Below are 19,848 nucleotides of genomic sequence, written 5' to 3'. Positions count from 1 at the left end.
ATTTTAGTTGGTTTTGTTTTTTATATTCTCTTTATAATTAACTGCTAGCATTTATCATAAGTACGTTTCACAATGCAGCTTCAATTTGTTTCTTTTATTCCTCTGTTGCACTTTACGCCAAATGTTCTCTCTTAGTTGCATTAATTTTTGTTTTTTTGTTTTGTATTCTTTATAAACTATTCATTTGCTAAAAGCTTTTTATTTTTGCTAGTCATTTTTGTTTTGTTTTTCATTTGCATTTTTAGTTCTCATTTAGAATGTGTTGGGGTCTGTTTGGTGTCGTCGTGTGTTAATTATGTTCATGTGGTACCCCGTTTTATAATTTCGCGTTTTTGTTTCAGGTTTAATTGTGGTTTCATCAGTTAGTCAGTTTTTTGTTTTCTTTTGTTTGTTATGAAATATATATACTGATTCATTATTGCACAAATTAGCTTTGTTTGTCGGTTTTGTTTGCGAAATCGCTTTGCTGTTTCATATTTTGTTTGTTTTTTTTTTTTGCTTTATATTGTTTTGTTAATTTAATTTTGTTTCATTTTACACAACCACTTGACACGGCTTTCAGCAAACCAAAATGTTGTATTGATCTGTTTGTATTGGTTGGAGCATTACAAATTCAGACATACATTAACATTACATTGACAATCAAATACATTTCGTGAGTTTTTTTTTAATTACAAAAATTTAAGACGCGAATTGAATAATTAAACATATGCTGTAGAAATGCCAGAAAGAATTTTGCTATATTTTGGTTAAATTGTGGAAAGTTATTATTGTTGTGTTATTTCTATCTTGGCTTGCCGAAAGCTATGTTGCACAAATTGCTATAATTATTATTTGTAATATATACTCTCATTTTTGCTTTCTTTCTGTTGTTGTTTCTCGGGTTCAGTTAATTGTTGATTATCTTCCATCGTCTGTTTTTTATGTACACATCATTTAGCTTCGACCGTCGTCACATATGAAATCCATTGCATTGATTCATTTGGTTTCGTTTTGAGTTAAAAGTTAGTTAATATTTATACGCACAATTGCAAAAATTCTACGAAATGTTTGCTAAGCTGTTTTTCATTTTCATTTTCTTTGCAATTTGTTCTTCTCGCTGCAGTTGCTTGTTTGCTTGATGCGGTTTTATTGTTTGTGATGATTGCTGAGTTTGTTATTTATTTATGTTGTAGTTGTAGTTGTTGTTGTCGTTGATAGTATAGTATTGCAATTGTTCAGCTGCAGTTTCTTCTTTGCTTGTTGGGGAGAGGAGTAGGAGAGTTAGCCTTACGCTCGTTCGTAAAATAAAATATAGGCACTGGGTGAAACGAGACAGCTTTCAGAAAGGGCATCGCTAACGCTGCAATAAAATCAATTTAAATCAATAAAGAAAACAAATTGAATTGAAAGTGTAACTTACATATTATCATTGAACTCATGCCACTTATGGGAGTCTGGATGCTTGCAAATAGCCACATAATGACCACCAACCGTTGAGCCTGTCGAGAGAAGCAAATCAATAAAGCAATCATTATAATCGATGTGGGGGACTGACTTACCCATATGATTGGAGATCGCATACAGCGAATAATGCACATTAGAATTTGGATTTGCGCCATATGAGGCCATGTTGAGCTCACGGTCCCCTGTGGGGAACTCAACCATATTCGAAAGCTTACTCCAACGAGTCTCGGAAAAGCGTTTCAAATCTACAACAAATAAACAAATTACATCGAGAATCAATTGTAAGTGGATGAATTCATTCGCTTACGTATGACTAAATATTTCGGAAAGCGCTGGATGGTTAAACTCTTGGTGCATTTTCGTCGTGTCTTGCATTTGGAGCACGTGGGCATCTCGTCGCCATCCAATACCTCTTCGCGTATGAATAAATCCAAACAGGCGTCCAGTTTGCAGCGCGATGACGATGGCAACGGTACGCTCAAATCCCAGAATGGGTCAAAGGTAACGCTTGTGTTGCTGCAACTTGTGCACTTCAGTGTGCTTTTTAGCTGACCCACGAATAGGTCGCGTATCAGAGAATTCTCGTTGCGCGAATACCACTCCCAAGTCAGATCCGCCTTCTTATTGTCACTGCAATTGTCATAAGCGAGTTGTAATTGTTGAATGTTGAACGTCAAATGGACAAATTTGCTACTCACCTGAGATTATCATCAATGTTTAGAGGCTCTCCTTTCGTTCCCGTATTGAGTGCCGAGTGCAACGAGTCAAGGAAGAAGCGCAAAAACTCTTGGGCATCCTGTTGACTGCAATCACTGTACATGCGATGCTTTGTGGAGAAGGCAAGCTTCAATCCCATCGGGGTCACGCTGTTCACATTTGTCGTCCACATTTCCTGAATGAGCTTGGCAAATTCTACCGTTCAATAAAAGAAGTTATGATTAAAACACACTAAATATATGCATATGCAGCATTCATGTAACATACCATATAATATCTCTTTATCCCTGGAGGTCGAACGTGTCAAACGTGCGCTAGTATTATATTGGCGCAAGAAATGCGTCAGCTCAGTCGTGTGACCCAGGCATTGGATTACCGAGCTCATGAAGCAAGTGTTACCAATGTTTCGCAGACCACATGTACCTGTAGGTAAGGGTATTCAAATTATCAAATTGTTTATGAAGAGACTGCATTTAATTATAATTAACCGGGCCTTTCGCAAAAGGCACTCTCCAATTTGGATTGCAAACCCGGAAGTCTTCGAGATCGTCGTAGTTCCATTTCGTAGTTACCGACAAGTCCACTGCTAATGTAAAACTTTCTACGAATAATTCTAGACTATGAATCTACGTATCACACTGGAATGACGACTGATTTTGCTTTTGCTTTATAAGCATTGCCTACTGCTAACATCCTGTCAAATTTGGAATTTACTCAAATTCGATAAATTATAGAACTACAGACTTATCTAAAGTTGTACCTAATAAGTAATCACTTTATAAACCCAAGAATCGAATAACAACAAGCGACTATGATTTCAGAGAATTTCCGATCTGATAATCGGGTATTAGCTGACAATCTGGTAAATTTTGAGCTCTACTTCAACGATATACCAAATATGACATTTGGTGTCTTTCAGTATTTTATACGGTTGGTAGATTTTAAGAATAATACCGAACTTTTAAGCATTTTATTCGAAATATGTAGCGGGTATCTGTTGATCACACTTGACTGTAGCTTTCTTACTTTTTTTTACTGTGATTACCGGTAAGCGAACGTTAGCTACATTTAAAGGCTAGTTGAATTATTGCAATGGGCATAAAAGGTAACTGGCAGGACAATCTCCTTGCCTAATAGTCATCCCTGGTGTCAGAGACGACTTATGGCGCAACATTAAGGATATACTAAAAAGGAAGGAAATTACACAATGGGATACCTACGTCCATAGGTTTAAACAATATAACCCAAACAAGGAACCCGTCAGATATCCACCATCATGGCACAGAAGACAGTTCAATGTTATCGCCCGGCTGGATGTGGGCCTTAACCCACGAGCACCTACTAAAAGGAAAATCTAAGCCCAAATGCCCCAAATGCGGGGGAGATTTATAAATGCAACACATCGTAGATACCTGCCCGCAACTTAATAACACGAGGATCTGCCTATTTGGCCAGATGCAACCTACTTCTCTTCTTACCTTATCTACTCACAATAATGTAAAAATACTAATCAAATTCTTAGACATCAACAACATATTAAGCAACATATAAGTAATCTATCGAGTCGATGGCCTTAGTAGCTAACACTCCCTAACACTTCTTTTAGTTATTATATTGTTTTTGTATAATAACTGAACACGTAAATAAGTAAATAAATAGGAATTATTGCACTCACCCTCGAACTTTTCGTCCCGGGAACTCTTGTAGCCATCGTCGACACTGCTATTATGCTTAGTGCTTAGCGACGATGAGCCAATGGAAGAAGATGTCGCATTGCTGTTGCTCCGAGTGCTGTCCCGATCCCAATAGCGGCTAGATGTTGGCGAGACTGGTGGCAACACGGAGCGAGAGCTGCTGCTGACGTTGCGTGACGCCTAAGCCAAATGATGGAAATTCGTTAATATCAATACAACGTCCGATAAAAACAGTTTTTTTTTGTTTGGCACGAATAAATTAAATTAAAAACGGTACAATATTCGTTTGCCAATTGATTTTAGAGTTAGTATTAAAAAAAAATATATAAATTTAAGCAGCTGGTCATCGAGCGTTAGAAAAGGATGCATGTAGTATTTTTGTTTTTTTTTTTTTTTTGTTTGGCTGCTGCTGCTGCTGGTGTAAGTGTATGAGTGGCAGGTAGAGTGAGTGTAACAAAAGTATGGCATGCGTAATGAGTGAGAAATAGACGCAAACAAATTAAGAAGAAACACAATTCTAAAACTACAAACGCAACGTAACGAAACGAGACAAAACAAACACACACACAACTTGGGAGCATAAAACATAAATCGAGCGAAACAACGCAATTGGGGATAACCTAAATCAGGGTATTAAAAAATGCGGATAGCTGAAAAAAAATATACATACACATATGCAACACAATACACAGAGAGCGAGAAATAGCGAAAGTAACTAAAACTAAAACTAAAACTAATACATAAATTACTTGGTGCTAGGTGCTAATAATAATTATAATATAATCATAATAATAATCGTAATGGAAACGATAACACGCTGATGGACATGGATAATTTGTTTCATTAAATTTGTTTTTTGAGCTACTTAAAAAAAAAAAGAAGAGCTAAACGGAAACGCAAACAGACAATGAGAGATAGAACTTGAGAGAGACAGAGAGAGAGAGTAAAAGAAGACAGTGAAAGAGAGAGAAAGTGGCGCCCAAGTTGAATTTGGTTGCCGTTTACGCTGTCGCCAACTGTTGCCCAGGATTTGGGGGACTGAAGAGTTGACCACACGTTGCTGCAACATACTCTGAGGATTTACCTTGTGGTTGCTGCTGCTGTTGTTGCCCGAACTGGAGCTGGATGTGGCAGCAACGGTCGCATTATTCACAGCAATCATGGCACAATCTGTTGCACTTCCCCCTCCACTGGCGTTGCTGCTGCTCGTCGCCTTGGCCAACAAACCGTGAGCAATGCGATTCGCAGATTTGCTAATGGGCGCCACACTAGCCAGAGTTGTCATTGTCGCTGCAGTTGTGCCACCGCCACCGCCATTGGCAGTCGTAGACGTTGAGTTGGCCGTCGTTCGATATGCGGCACGTGTCAACGAGCTGGTGTAGCCGGCAGCAATGCGCGTGTTCTCCAAATCGCTGCTGCTGCAATAACGTTGCTGCAGATTGCTGCTGCTGCCGGTGCCGCCAGAAACAGTTATTGCTGCTGCTGCTGCCGCTGATGCTGCAGCTGTTGCTGTTGCTGCCATGCTTCCGGCTGCAGTTGTTGCTGCAACACTTGCAGCATTGCCGCCGCCGCCGCCGCTGTTGTTGCCTCCACTGCTGCAGTGACGCATCGGTGTCGGTTGACGTTTCTGTTCGCTGAGACTATTGAATTTCTCTATCGATGCCTTAATGCTGAGCGAATCGATGCCATAACGTCGCGCTGTGCTGTTCTCTCGCTCTCGATCTCGGTCGCGATCACGATCGCGATCTCGTTCCTTCGATCGTTCGCCATTCGTATGCTTGTAGCTGTTGAATTTCTCGTAGCTGGCGGCAAAATTCGAATTCGTTGACGAGATGATCGTCGATTTGGGACGCACTGAGGAACGTTGTGCCAATGGCTTATCACTGCTTTGTTGCTGCTGATTGTTGCGCAGCTGCAAAGGTGGCGTTATGGGCTTAAAATAACAGATGCTGTTCGTCGTCACCTTTTGGCTTGAGCTTGTTGCCGCCGCAGCAGCAACTGTTGCCGTCGTTGCTGCTGCTCCTGCTGTTGCTGGCGGCGTATCGTCGCTATCAATGTAGCTAATGTCATCGTGTTGCTGTTGCTGCTGCTGCTGCCGTTGCATGCTGTTGCTGTTGTTGTTGTGGCTGCTGCTACCGTTACTGTTACTGCTGCTGCTGTTGTTGTTGATGTTATTGTTGTAGCTATTGTGACTGTTCATAGCGTTGTGATTGTTGTTGCACTGCAGCGTCAGCGGCTTCAACTTGCCACCAGCCACAACGCGTCCAATTGCTGCTCCGCTTACTGTTGCTCCTGCTGTTGCTGCTGCTGATGATGTTGTTGCCGCCTTCGAGGCCAACAGCGTCGACTTGCTGTTGTTACTATGACTATATTTGATATCGATTCTGTGGACGGTTGTGTTACTAGCTATTGCTGTTGTTGTTGTTGTCGTCGTTCTGCTGGCGTTGTTGCTGCTGCTGCTGTTGGTGCTGTTGCTGCTGTTCCCGCCCGCTTGATTGCCATTGAGCGTCGTCGGTCGACGCATGTCATTCAATCCAATGTTGCCAGCTATTGCCAATTGTTTGCTGTTGCTGTTGTTATTCTTGTGATCGTCGCACGTCTTGTTGCGCTTGTGCGTCGTTGTCGTCTTTGCCGCCTGCGTGGTTGTTGTGGTTGTTGTTGTTGGCGTCGACTTGTGCGTCACCTGCGCATGGGCCAAATCGCACTCGGCCTTCAGGAAACTAGGATCCTTGTAGCTGGATACCAGAAAGTAACGCTGATTTGCCGCACGCACTGGATTCGAGGTTGTTGTTGTGGTTGTTGATGTTGCTGTTGCACGTCCGTTGCTGCTGGCAACAACACTTCGAGTGGCTGCTGCTCCTTGTTTGCTTTGTATGCCGTTTAATTGTTTGACTGCTGCTTTGCCGTGTTGTTGTTTTTGTTGTTGCTGTTGCTGCTGCTGTTGTTGTGTCTGACTGATGTTGCCGCGTTGCTGCTGTTGCTGCTGGGAATTGTCTGCCTCGCGCTGCAGTTTCGACGCTGGAATCTTGTGGAACCCTCTGTTCTTCTTAATGTCTAACATCATTCAACAGCTCCTTGTTTCGTTGGCTGCTGTTGCGGCGACAACACGACGGACGATGACGACGACGACGACGTTGTTGTTATTGCTGTTCTTATCGATTTTGGTCGGGCGTTCGCTCGATAGGTTGATCGATTGTTGGTCTCTCTCTCTCTTCGTATTATATTTATCGCACTCGCTGCTTATCGTTCAGTGGATGTCTTATTGTTATTGTATTATTGTTGTTGTTGCTGTTGTTGTCGCTTCGTTTCGTTTCTTGTTTAATGTTGGTGTTTGCTTTTGCTTTGGTTTTGTTGTTGTTGTTGTCGAAAAGGCGTGTAGTGCTTACCAAAAATACATACTCTCAAATACTATCTAACACACACACATTTGGACTTGTTTGCAATTACAAACTACTAAGTTTCAACTAAAATTTGTCGGAAATTCACATATATATTATATATAATACTATATGTATACATATACTTATTTGTTTTGTTTTTTGTTTTTTTGTTTTCGGTTTCTAGATGCTTTGAACTTTGTTTGGAGCGCCTGCCTATAACAACAATATCGAATTTAGTTTCTCTGTTTCAATTTTCAGTTTACAGTTACAGTTACAGTTGCGGTTTTTCTTTTTGCATTTGCATTTATCGATCTGTGTGTTTTGCGTTGCGTTATTGTTATCGCATATAGGGAGAATATACACTATACATATATATATATAGATATAGATATATATACATATATATATATATTAGCTTAACTCGTTTGATTTGTCGAGTACAAGTTAATCAAGTGAGTTAGTTAGTTGGTTAGTTCTTTTCTTGGTTTTAAAAGGGATGCGATCTGCAAGAGTTTAGCTAGAAAATATATAGAAATACATTATATAATGTAAATCGATTAATGGAAATGTTTTTGATTGGTTTTTTTTTCTTATTTTTTGCGTTTAACGGTTTAGCCACAACAAACAAAACAAAGAACTGAAAAACAAAGCCAGATCTATTGATCGATTAACAGAAAGAGCAAGACACAGAAGGAGAGAGAGAGAGAGAGAGCGAACGGGCGAGCGAAAGAGAGAACGAGAGCGCGCGATTTGAAATGAATTTATGCCAGCGTGATTATACCATGTATGTACAGATTTATTTATACCAAAATAAAAATGAAAAAAACCATATATGCAATGATTCATCCAAGTAGTTGACATAAAATTCCTTGAAGGGGTTACTGTGGGTTTTTTTTTTCTTTTGTCGAGGAAGGTTTTGATTAAAGGCAACAACGATGCGGGGCAGTCAACAACAACAACACACACATACACACTCATACACATCCAAGAATATAAATAAATCAAATCACACACACACAAATTGCGAACACAGCTTGCAAAAGAACAGTTCGAGTTATGCTTATCGATAGTTTGGTTAACAGAGAGTTATCGGCTGTTGTGGCTCATCGACGATTCATGCGATTAGTTTGCTTTGCTTGCATTAAGGCTTTCTTTTTTTGTTTTTACATTTGTAGTTGCATTTGCATTTGCTTTTCAAGTTTACCTTGCTGCGCGCTGAGGCGCTTTCGCCCAATGTCAATGTTGCCGTGGCACAAACATCGCCATCGGCGTCTCCATTAAGGCTAGCACTGCCATTGGTTGCTGACACATTATCCACATGAGTCGCCGCGGCAGCATCGTCCGTGGTGTCCGTCGTTGTTGCCGGAGTTGTTATCGTTGAACTGGAGCTGCTATCGTAGATGGCATTGCGCTTGGGCGAAGTTGACAACAGCGAGAGTCCATTGAGCTTGGCATCGAGTCCATTGCTGTTGCAACTCTCTGTGGCATGACCATTCGTCGTCGTTGTTGTTGTTGTTGTTGTGGCTGCCGCATCCTTTTCAGTCGTGTTGCGTGCTCGTGTTCGATTGCTGCGCAACGTAAACGTGGCCGTTGGCACATCTCCGCTGCTGTTGCTGCTGCTCAACGTGAAACGGCCAGAGCCACTGCGTCCCCTGAGATTCGATGATGTGGTTGTGGAGTTTGTTTCAGCTGCATCGCCAGCATCGCTGCTGCTGCTGTAGAGGCGACTATAACGACTGCTTCTTGGTCTATCCAGCGTCACGGTGCATGAGGTGTTGTTATCATTGCTGTTGCTCTTGCTGATGCTGCTGCTGTTGTTGTTGTTGTTGTTATCTGTTGTGTCGGACTCATTGATCGCCGATCTGGAACGTGACAGTTCACAGTTGGGTTTATAATTGGCCGGACTATACTTTTCGTATATGTCCAGGCCGGATGTGGCAACTAAACGTGCTAGGGATGATGATGAGCATGAGCTGGACAAACGTTTTGATGAGCTGCTGCTGTTGCCATTTGTGGCATCATTATTGCTGCTGTTACTGTTGCTGCCGCTTGGTGGCAACTTCTTAGCAGCAGCCGCATCGCGTCGCAATGTCGATGTCGATGTCGCATAATCGTCTTTCTTTGTTGATGCTGTGCCTTTGGATGTTATCGATGCACCCGCCGATGTCCGACCATCGCCAATCGGTGTCGAGCCCTTTGATCGACGACTCGTCTAGTGAGTGTCGTCGCAATATGATGGCGCGTGTTGTGGTTGTTGAAACATTTATACAGATGTGTGGCGTTTTGAAGGGCGAATAGTTTTGTTTTTGGTTTTTGTGATCGATTTAACGATTAACGAACGATAAACGGGCAACGGTTAACGATAACGATTGCATGTGTTTCATGATCATCGGCAGCAACACAAACCAATAAAATGTTTCAATTTTTGAACAAAAAACAAATCGAAATAAAAGGAACAATTATAATAAACACCAAAGAAAATAACTGCAAATAAAGTCAATTGAAATCAAAAGAAGAGAAAAAAGCACACGCACACGCACACTGAGACAGACACGCAGCTAAAGGAAATTGCACAGCCAGCCCAAAAGTGTGCAATGGAAATTGAGCACAGGGCGTTTCAAGCGCCCTCTTGAGGGCGACTTTAAATGAGGCGCGCGTTTAAAGATCAAATTTCCACTGCGCTTAACAGATTGACATGTAAATGTTTGGTTATCGATAACAATATGTACAAAGTATGTATGATCGATGTTGTTGAATTTCGAGTTGAGTTGAGTTGAGTTGATGGAACACCCTTTGCCCGACAGAGACTTTTGCGTATTTGATACAAAATGTATAATTTCAAAACACATAATGTATACACCACAATGCATCATCACATTTAAATTATTGCGAATTTTTAATTTTAATGCCGCCGCTGCCAACAACAAAATGCTCTGCATATATGTATGTATGTAAGCACATGTATATGTTTGAATGTATGTATGTACATACATATGTAGATAGCACAAGAGCGGCGAGCGATATTTAGTTGTTGCTGTTGTTGTTGCTGCAGCCGTTTGGAGCAGTGCCAACAAGTGGTTCGGCTTGGCCAAAACATTCCATTGCCTTGCCGCGTCGGGCGGCGGGGCGGGGTGCAATGTTTGTTTGTCGCGCATGACGCATCCGCCGCCTTATCGCCAATTTGTGCAGCGCACATGCATATACATACATATAGAGAAACGCACGTGTGTGTGCGTGTGTGTAAAAGAGCAACAACAGCAACAACAACATGGCGGTGATGGAAGAGGAGGGGAAGCAGAAGGAGCAACGACAAGTTAGCAAATGTGAAAAATGCAACTTCAAAATGCCGCCAACTGTCAAACGAGTGTCAAGCACAAGACCAAAACCAACAACAACAACACCAACAGCGACATACATACCTTCACACGTACGCATATTTGTAGGTATGCATGTGTAGGTAGGGCTGAGTAATGGAAGCATAGGGCCGGGGGCAAGGGGCAGGGCTAGGCATGCTAATAAACAGATTGGCCAATTGGGGCGTGCCTAGGTGAATGATGAGACACTACTACGACAACATAACCTACACATGACACATACATATGCAATATGTATATGAGAGATGAGGAGGTGGGGGGAATGACGCGAACAGGTAAGTGTATGTCATTGGTGGGTGGGTGGAGAAAAAAATATAGAGATGGTGGGGAGGGGGCGACTTGTGACTTTTGGACAATGCACAACGTGTGAGACGCGCAGCCAAAGCTGATTAAAAATAGTTTTATATACTAAACACACACAGACATACACACACACACACACACGCACACAGCTAAATACATATTTACACAAATTGAAAGACATACATATGCATAGAGAGGGCTGTTCCGAAAAACGTTGTTTTTGCTTTCTTCATTCAATCCTTTGCGATTTTTGAACAGCCTCTTTGACTGTGTGCTTTATCTAGTTCAATATGTGTGTGTGTGTGTAAAAATGTGCACGTGTGTGTGTGTGAATGTGTGTGTCTTAACCCAAATATGTTCCGAGCTCGAGAGTGAAATAGTTTGACTACTACATACATATACGCTAAATATTGGAGCCCAGCATCCACACAAACACACTTAGAACAACGCTCTTGACGATCGCGCGCGCGTTTGTGTGTGTGTGTGTGAATGCATTTACTATACATCAAAAATTAATCAAGGTTGGCTAAAAAAAATAAATAAGGGGAATATGTTTGAGGGGATATGGGGTTGGGGTAGTGTGGCTAAAGCGATTTGATCATCAAAAATGAAAATAGAAAAATATAATTGCAACACTCACTCCGTATCGGCTGAACGAACTTGTATCATAGCTGGAGCCGCTTAAATACGATGAATTAGTTCGATATCCAGAGTTGCCAAGTGAACCAGAACCGCCGCTCAGATACGATGTGGATCCAATGCTACTCCGCTGTGTTGTTGCTGTGGTTGACGCACGCGGGTTATACGATGAATATGTCGAAGAATATGCCGATGGATAGTGATGGCTGCTGCTGCTGCTGCTGCCGCTGTTGTAATGATTGTAGGCGCCTGATGACGCTGCGTTGCTCCCCGACGATGATAGTGACGATGTGCGCGACGTGGGCAGCAATTTGGGTAAATCGAAATACGATGATGATGAGTAGCGCGAGTAGCCGTTGGTTGCGTTAGAGCTGCTGCTGCCTCCAGAGAGTGAGCTGCTGGTGCCGATGCCGCTGCTGCTGCCCGAGCTGCCAGCGCCGCTGGCCGACGTTGTGCCGTAAAGACTGCCACTGCCCGCTGCTGACGTTGACGATCTACGCGGCGAAATCACACGCATATTAGTAGCAGCAAAGCAGCGTTCTACCGCTTCAATCGGACCAGTTTGCCGTTTTTATTTTTTTTCCTCTTTTCGATTCTTTTCTTGTTTGTTGTTTGCTTCGCCTTTTTGCCTTTGCCGTATTCTAAATTCTCCCGTTAGGCGATGTAGTTGCTGTTGCCTGACTGCACGCGTGTATGTGTATATAAGAGAGAGCGAGAGAGAAAGAGAGCTTTATGTTGTTGCTATTGCTGCAGTTGAGAGGCTCTTCGCTGTGCACTTGTAGTTGTTGTTGATCTGGTCTTATTGCTCTGTAATAGTGAGAGTGAAAGTGAGAGTAATTTTATAAAATGGCTACGCGGAGATGAACACATCCATACATACATACATTCAAACACACGCACGAACACACTCACCTTGGCTTGCAGTTGCTCTCTTTGCTAATTGCTGCTTATTTACATAGTTAATAATTGTTGTTGCTTTTTGTTTTTGTTGTTATTATTGTTGCTTAGACTACATGTATGTAAGACCCGTTATTGTTGCAGTAGAGAAATAGGCAAACTGTAAAGAAGAAAAAACAAATTTAGAGAGTATTCATCATGAACGACCTTCGATAGTCAATAAGCATGCTCACACACAACCGCACACAGTTTCACAGCGCGTGTGTGTGTGTGTACATGGACATCAACAAACAGTTGCAGTTTATTACTAATTCGATAAATTTATCACGGACGCGTCATGTGTGTCACTTGTTTACACTTGTTAACAAAACAAACACGAAAAAAATAATCACAATACTCTAAAGTTTCATGAGCTGTCGCTGCAGCTTGTTTAAACAACCACAATAACAACTACACATGCACTGCCGGTGCATGTGTGTGTGGGGTAGCTATGCGGTAACACTGAAGTTTGTATATGTATGTGTGCGTATAAGTCGCCGCCAGGCTGTCTACGGCCCAATACGGCGCGCAATGTCATTGTAACCGAGGAAACCGTTGCTCGTATTTCCTAGTATGCATACACTTCGCACTTTCATTCTCTCTCTCGCTATCTCTCTTTCGCTCCCTCTTTCGATATGTGAGCGTGCGTGTGTGTGTGGGGTAGGGCGCCACAAACTTTCAAACACACACTCACATACTCGTAAACAAACAGACAGACACATGGTCACTATCATATCGATCTCCCGTTCATAAATACAACTACACCATAAACAGCAGCACACAGGCAACAACACTACTACACAACTCATTCAGATTGAGATTCACACATTCCAATGCGCCTATGCGAAAGCAACGATGCCGAAAATCGCGTCAAAAATCGAAATAATTATAATAAAAGCAACAAAAAGAAAGAAAAAAAGAAGAAAAAACGGCGAATCTATTTATAAAAGCGCTTAAAAGCACACTAATACACATATGTACACACACACACACAGTTGGCTGGCGCTGGCGGTCGCCACGTTCCTGCTTGATGGGTGGTGTGGCGGTGACGGCGGCTGTAGTAAAACTGCGCTGCTGCTATATGCTTGGCCTATAATCGGCATGTGCGCAACTGAGATAGAAACATTGATATTGGCGACAGCGACACACTAACACAAACACGCACGCACACCAACACAACACACACATACGTATGCATATACATATGTACATATATACGCGGCCAAGCAGGCAACGTACGAATTACGCAAAGTGAAATATCTTTCTCAAAAAATGGAAAGTGGAAAAGTGGCAACTATCATTTGTGAATTTCAGATTTGAGAACGTGAAAATAACAGAGCCATAGATGATTAAAAAAAAAAAAACAAAAAAATGGAAAGGAGTTCAGTGCCAAAGAATCCAATGGCAGCCCACTACTATATGAGTTTAGCAATTTATTTATAAAATTCATCATTAAGCAGCAACACAATTCACTCACGGCGCTTGAAAAAAGTTTCCGTAACACTTAATTGTATCACCAATACGCACGCACTGACTAAAATATTTATGAATTACACTAAAAAGAGCTGCTTTACATGGTAATAACTTATTATTGGCTTTTTTATATGCAATTTTTCAGCCTGTGGGCAGAACGAACCAGCGTGACCGCAAATTTTATTTAAAAATACACTATTTTTGTTATCTGGTCGCGAAACATCGATGACGCACTATCGATGTATCGTCGCCCTTTGAATTTTATTTAAGAATTTGACCATTGACTTCTCATTAAATATTCTGCAATACCTTTAAATGGTTTCAGATCATTTTCTCTAAAAAAGAGCTTTCACTAAAGCTGTTTTTCGAACATCTGTGTTGAAGTGTGACCACAAAAAACATTTGAAAAATATGCGTTTTAACACAAGGATGATATATACCAAATGATATATTAAATGATATATAATTTCCTTGTTCTTTAAAGATTATGGATGCCATTGCCGTTTTAAGAAAAATGTCAAGATCAATTTACGTCAAACTTTTGCAGCAGTTCCCACATATGAATATAGCAAATGACTTCTCCAGCAGAACTATTAAGTGGTTTTGTAATTAAACTCTACAATCTTTTTTATATTTATAATGAATTTGCGTATCGTATGAGCAATGCAGAAATCAGAAGAACATTTATTGATTGTGGTTGGCAACTAGCAAGTTCGTTACCACAATATATATAAATTTCAGTATTTTAAAACTCAAAATGTATATACCATTAGCAATCAAACTGATTGCATCTTTGCAAATGTATCGATAAATAAAAATGTATGCGTGAGTTTGCATCGCGTCCCGCACACCAGATGGTTATAAAATCATAAATTATCGACTTTAGTCGACATCATCAGATAAAGTGGCAACACCGCCGTGTATATACATTTTGAGAGAAAATTCTGTTCAGGTGTGAAAATTTTTGTACCTTTGAAACCCGTTTACAAATCAAATATATTTAATTATAAAAGGCAATTTAATGAAATAAGCGTGTGTTGCAACTATGAATGTAGTGCGTTGCGAGCGTTAAGTCGTATTTACATTTTTATAAACAAACAAAAACCTAGGCAGCCGCAAATTGTCGCGTCGCATTACCATCAGTGTTGCCAACTTTTGCAAATTGCAAAAAGAAAAAAAAAACGAAAAAAAAATCACAACTCGGCTGAATTCGCTTAAAAGTCAGTTTTTTTTTTTTTGTTTTTTGTTATTTTTGTGGTCTGTTTTGCTGGGTATCCTGGTGTGTCAATATGGCAAAAACGTTAATTATACAAAAATATCGTTATTGAACTATTATTTTAGGACAGCAACGCAATAAACGCTGTGCTCGGACGACCTCTGATAAACAACAACAGCAATAACCATTGAAAAGGACTCTGGGCAAGCAGCTCGAAAAAGGCTGAGTAGGCAACACTGTAGCCTGCGTTGCCGTCGCCGCCGCCGCCAAACACGTCGTCATACAAAATGAAGTGAGTCGATAAAGTAGACAACAGAGAAATTAAATATTTTAACTCTATATTATATATTTCTAGTAAACCAAAGAGTACAGCGCTTTTTTGTTAATTTTCGGATTTTAATTCGACTTCGTCGTCGCCGTTGTCGTCATTATCATCATCCGCATCCGCATTGTCATCGCCACTTTTTGTAGCAGCTGTCTGTCGCTCCAAACCTCCCAACTCCCCCTGTCGCCTTGCTAGCCCTATTTGGGGCCAAAAACATCATCAACACAACAAGCATCTTGTGTAGAAATTCGGTTTCTTCTTGTTCTACAGCATTTCCCTTCACAACTTAGGTGAGCACAATAACGAAACTAAATATTTGCATATGTGGTAAACATTTCTTCAACTCTCCCACTTTGATCTTACAGTTATGTCATCGACCGCCGGCAAACGCAAGGAGATCTACAAATATCTGGCGCCATGGCCATTGTACTCCATGAACTGGAGCGTGAGGCCGGACAAACGTTTTCGCCTTGCGCTCGGCAGCTTTATCGAGGAGTACAACAACAAAGTGCAAATCATCAGCTTGGACGAGGATACCAGCGAATTTAGTGCTAAAAGGTATTTAAATCTCATCTCAACATTCAATTAGTCACTCTACTTATTTGATATATGTACTTCTTTTATAGCACCTTTGACCATCCATATCCAACAACGAAAATCATGTGGATACCCGACTCCAAGGGCATCTATCCAGATTTATTGGCCACCAGCGGTGATTATTTGCGTGTTTGGCGCGCCGGCGAGCCGGACACGCGTCTCGAGTGCGTCCTCAACAATAACAAGAACAGTGACTTTTGTGCCCCACTCACGTCGTTTGATTGGAACGAGGTCGATCCCAATTTGGTTGGCACCTCCTCCATAGACACCACATGCACAATATGGGGCCTCGAGACGGGGCAGCCGCATGCCCGTGTCTATGTTGCCGGCCATGTGAAGACACAGCTGATTGCCCACGACAAAGAGGTCTATGACATTGCATTCTCACGAGCCGGCGGCGGCCGGGATATGTTTGCCTCTGTGGGCGCCGATGGATCTGTGCGCATGTTCGATTTGCGTCATCTCGAGCACTCAACCATTATCTATGAGGTAATTGCCTTGCATAGAATATAGCAGCAAATTGTTTACAGCCAACAAAATTTGCTAAGAATACTACTTCAGATTCTACGCAGATGTCATTTGATGTAGAAATTAGATATCTTAAAAAATAATGTGCAAAACAATTAGAAATGGAAGCACATACAAAAGTGTGACTTCCGACAACTAATTGTCTTTTTGAAATTATTAAATTTAACAAATTTGTTTTTTTTTTTTTAGGATCCTGCACATACGGCGCTGTTGCGCTTGGCCTGGAATAAACAGGATCCGAATTACTTAGCCACAGTTGCCATGGATTCATGCGAAGTTATTATTTTAGATGTTCGTGTTCCTTGTACACCTGTTGCAAGACTGAGCAATCACAGAGCGTGCGTCAACGGTATTGCGTGGGCGCCGCATAGGTAAAAAGCAACTTTGCTCTTTAAATGATTTTTGTTGACGTAATCTAATATTGTATTGTATTGTGGTTGGTTTCAGTTCCTGTCACATTTGCACTGCCGGTGATGATCACCAAGCACTGATCTGGGATATACAACAAATGCCACGCGCAATCGAGGATCCAATTTTAGCCTATACAGCTGCTGAAGGCGAAGTCAATCAAATACAATGGGGTGCCACGCAACCCGATTGGATAGCCATTTGCTATAACAAAGCGTGCGAGATCCTGCGGGTCTAAGAGTCAATTCTTTCTTGCCCCATACCACCCAACCATACACAACTCACCACAGACAGACACACCAAACCACACCACACACAAAAACGCTCTCTCCCCCCGTTTAAACGGGCAACTGAAGTCGCCACTGCTCTGAACGGTGATTGTGATTTGTGATTATGCATGTAACTTTGGGCTTCATCTCCTGTTGCAGCTCAAGAACAACGCACTTTAATAACAACAGCAACAGCACCAGCAACAATTGCAGCAGGCAACATCACAGATACACCCACATAAACACACACACACAAACATAATGTAGTTGTAGAAAGCGGAACGGATTTTGTGTTTACGTCTGCAGTGGAGCAGCAAGTGGCAAGTGGGAAAAGGCAGATGGGAGGAGGCAGCAGCAGTTGCAATTGGATGCAATAATGTTTAGCGCTTTTAGTTTATACCGCATGCTCTTTCGAGGAGCATCTTAGATTAGTTAACACACACACACACACACACATATATATATATATGTACGTATATACATATATATATATTAATTACGAAATGATAAACACACGATATTTAAGTCTCAAGGTATAACCAAAATATGTATTGCTATTTGTAATTTATTTGACAATTTATGACGTTTGACTTTTTGCACATTATGTATTTTCATGCTGAAAGTTAAGAAAACACCAAAAGCCGCTTGATCCGGGCGCTGTTTTTATTTATAATTTATTATCGTTTTATTTCAATGACAAAACAAGTAACATCAACAACAACAAGAACAACAACAATGTCCTACCTCGTTTTCCAACATGTCAAAAATGTTGTTAACAATTTGTGTCTAGCCGCAGCAACCACAGCAACAACAGAAACAACAACAAACACAATAGAAGAGAGAAACCAAGAACAAAAAGAAATACTAAAAAAAAAACAACAAACAAACAAAACGCTTTTTTCGAAATGTTTTTTAATTCTTTGCTCCAAAAAAAAACAAAAAAAAAAACTTTTATTGTACGTTTTCTATGAGAACCAACAAAAAACAAAAAAAAAAAACACAAAAACAAAGGACTTAAGCAAAATGATAAATGCAAAAAGCAAACATAAATACTTGTGTTAAGCATAAAACAAAAACAAACAAAAAATACAACTGCACAACCACAACAGCTAACAAACAAAAGCAAAAACAAAACAAAAAAAACAATACAATACTATTTAAAATACAACTAAAAACGAAACAAAACAACCGAAATATTATATGAGCGAGAGAGAATACAAGATTGTTGCTATCCATTTAAAACAAAAAACAAAAGAAAGAAAAACAAAAACAAAATAATGACTGCATACGATTACCATTATAAATATAATAATAATAATAATAACAATTAATTTCATGTAACGATCCTCACTCGTAAGCACTGAGAACAAAAATAATAGTACTACTAACCAAACCAGAAAACCATTTTTTACGCTGCGCTCTGAGACTGAGACGATTTAAGAGACAGAGACAGATAGACATGGAGATAGAGATAGAGACAGAGAGATACGAGAAATAAAGAAAGAGAAGGAAAATAAATCATACACAAGTCTCATCGAATATATTCAAATATATATTGTATGTACAACTCTACTCCCCATGATAAGTGCAATTTGTTTCAATGTTTTTTGCTTTTGTTTTGTGTCCCAAAAAACCATACAAAAAAAAGAAAGAATGAAAAACCAAACAAACAAACAACAAATCTCCAAGAAAAAACTCTGTAAACTGTGTAAACTCGACAAGACTTAGCCGCATTGTAAAGCGAAAAAAATACAAAACAAATACGAATCCCCCATAATATCTGAAAATCTGGAAATTCGAAGCAGCTGCAAATGATTTGGCAAAAACGGTTTCTGTGTAACTCTGAGCATTCAAAACAGCAACATCAATTAGCCAAAAGACAAACAAAAAAACAAAGTAAAACCACAACAACCTTATGTATATGGGTAATTCTCTAACCTGAAACAATTTTAAAAATAAGAAAAGGTCATTTTAATAGCTATAGTTAAGTACTTTAATTAGAGCTAAGAATGTTTTTGGAATCTTCTTTCTGTTTTGTTTTATGTTCTGATAATTCCAAAAACTAACAAATTCGTACGCAAAACCAAAAAATGAACGAATTTATATATTTTATCGTAAAACAGAGCAAGTTTCTAAAATCAATCTTAGCTCTAAAAAATAGTGCTAATCCTAAGCTTTAAGAATAACCTTCACTTATTTTTAAAATTGTTTTAGTTTATGTTTATGTTACCCATATGTAGCTATTATTAAGAAAATCGATTTTGATTTCCCACACTCGTGTTTTGCCCAATTGTTTTGCATCGTTTTTATTCTCGATTACAATCATAAGTTAATAATACTTAACACCACAGATACACACACACACACACACAGACATAGACCCACACACACACACCCACACGGATGTAACTACATATATAAGAAAATATCACTATATATAAATGTGTATATAGGCATCTGGGTCAGCGCAGAGTGATTGACTAGGAGCAGCAGCAGAAAGAGAACAAAAAAGCAAAAAACAAACCCCGAAAAAAAAACCAAAA

The 19,848-nt window shown here is 40.3% G+C and overlaps 2 protein-coding genes across 6 annotated transcripts; one reads left to right on the top strand and one right to left on the bottom strand.

Annotated features, from left to right (window-relative positions):
• Positions 1-179: 179 nt before the first annotated feature.
• On the bottom strand, positions 180-14,111 carry LOC117578109 (ubiquitin carboxyl-terminal hydrolase Usp2). Of its 5 annotated transcripts, none has more exons than XM_034263289.2 (11): positions 13,967-14,111; positions 12,466-12,610; positions 11,555-12,360; positions 8,442-9,449; positions 3,839-4,037; positions 2,431-2,586; positions 2,145-2,358; positions 1,754-2,076; positions 1,542-1,691; positions 1,403-1,481; positions 180-1,342 (listed from the first exon to the last, which is right to left on the bottom strand). In XM_034263289.2, exons 3-11 carry the CDS (start codon positions 12,068-12,070, stop codon positions 1,270-1,272), a joined length of 2,718 nt encoding a protein of 905 aa, XP_034119180.1. In that variant the 5' UTR covers positions 12,071-12,360; positions 12,466-12,610; positions 13,967-14,111; the 3' UTR covers positions 180-1,269. The 5 variants fall into 5 exon arrangements, with proteins under 5 accessions (XP_034119180.1, XP_051864474.1, XP_034119183.1 ...); XM_052008514.1 differs by lacking the exon at positions 13,967-14,111 and adding an exon at positions 13,475-13,534; XM_034263292.2 differs by lacking the exon at positions 8,442-9,449 and having other exon boundaries at positions 13,967-14,109.
• A 737-nt stretch (positions 14,112-14,848) lies between these two features.
• On the top strand, positions 14,849-19,828 carry LOC117578115 (DDB1- and CUL4-associated factor 7). The gene is made up of 7 exons (XM_034263299.2): positions 14,849-14,914; positions 15,304-15,470; positions 15,534-15,793; positions 15,869-16,061; positions 16,130-16,589; positions 16,818-16,999; positions 17,076-19,828. The coding sequence occupies exons 4-7, from the start codon at positions 15,871-15,873 to the stop codon at positions 17,272-17,274; spliced, it is 1,032 nt and encodes a 343-aa protein (XP_034119190.1). The 5' UTR covers positions 14,849-14,914; positions 15,304-15,470; positions 15,534-15,793; positions 15,869-15,870; the 3' UTR covers positions 17,275-19,828.
• The last annotated feature ends 20 nt before the right edge of the window (positions 19,829-19,848 follow it).

The sequence above is a fragment of the Drosophila albomicans genome, chromosome X, assembly GCF_009650485.2.
Source record: "Drosophila albomicans strain 15112-1751.03 chromosome X, ASM965048v2, whole genome shotgun sequence".
In the NCBI taxonomy this organism is placed as follows: domain Eukaryota; kingdom Metazoa; phylum Arthropoda; class Insecta; order Diptera; family Drosophilidae; genus Drosophila; species Drosophila albomicans.
Note: the sequence above shows the minus strand (reverse complement) of the source record. Positions and strands in the feature narration are given on the sequence as shown.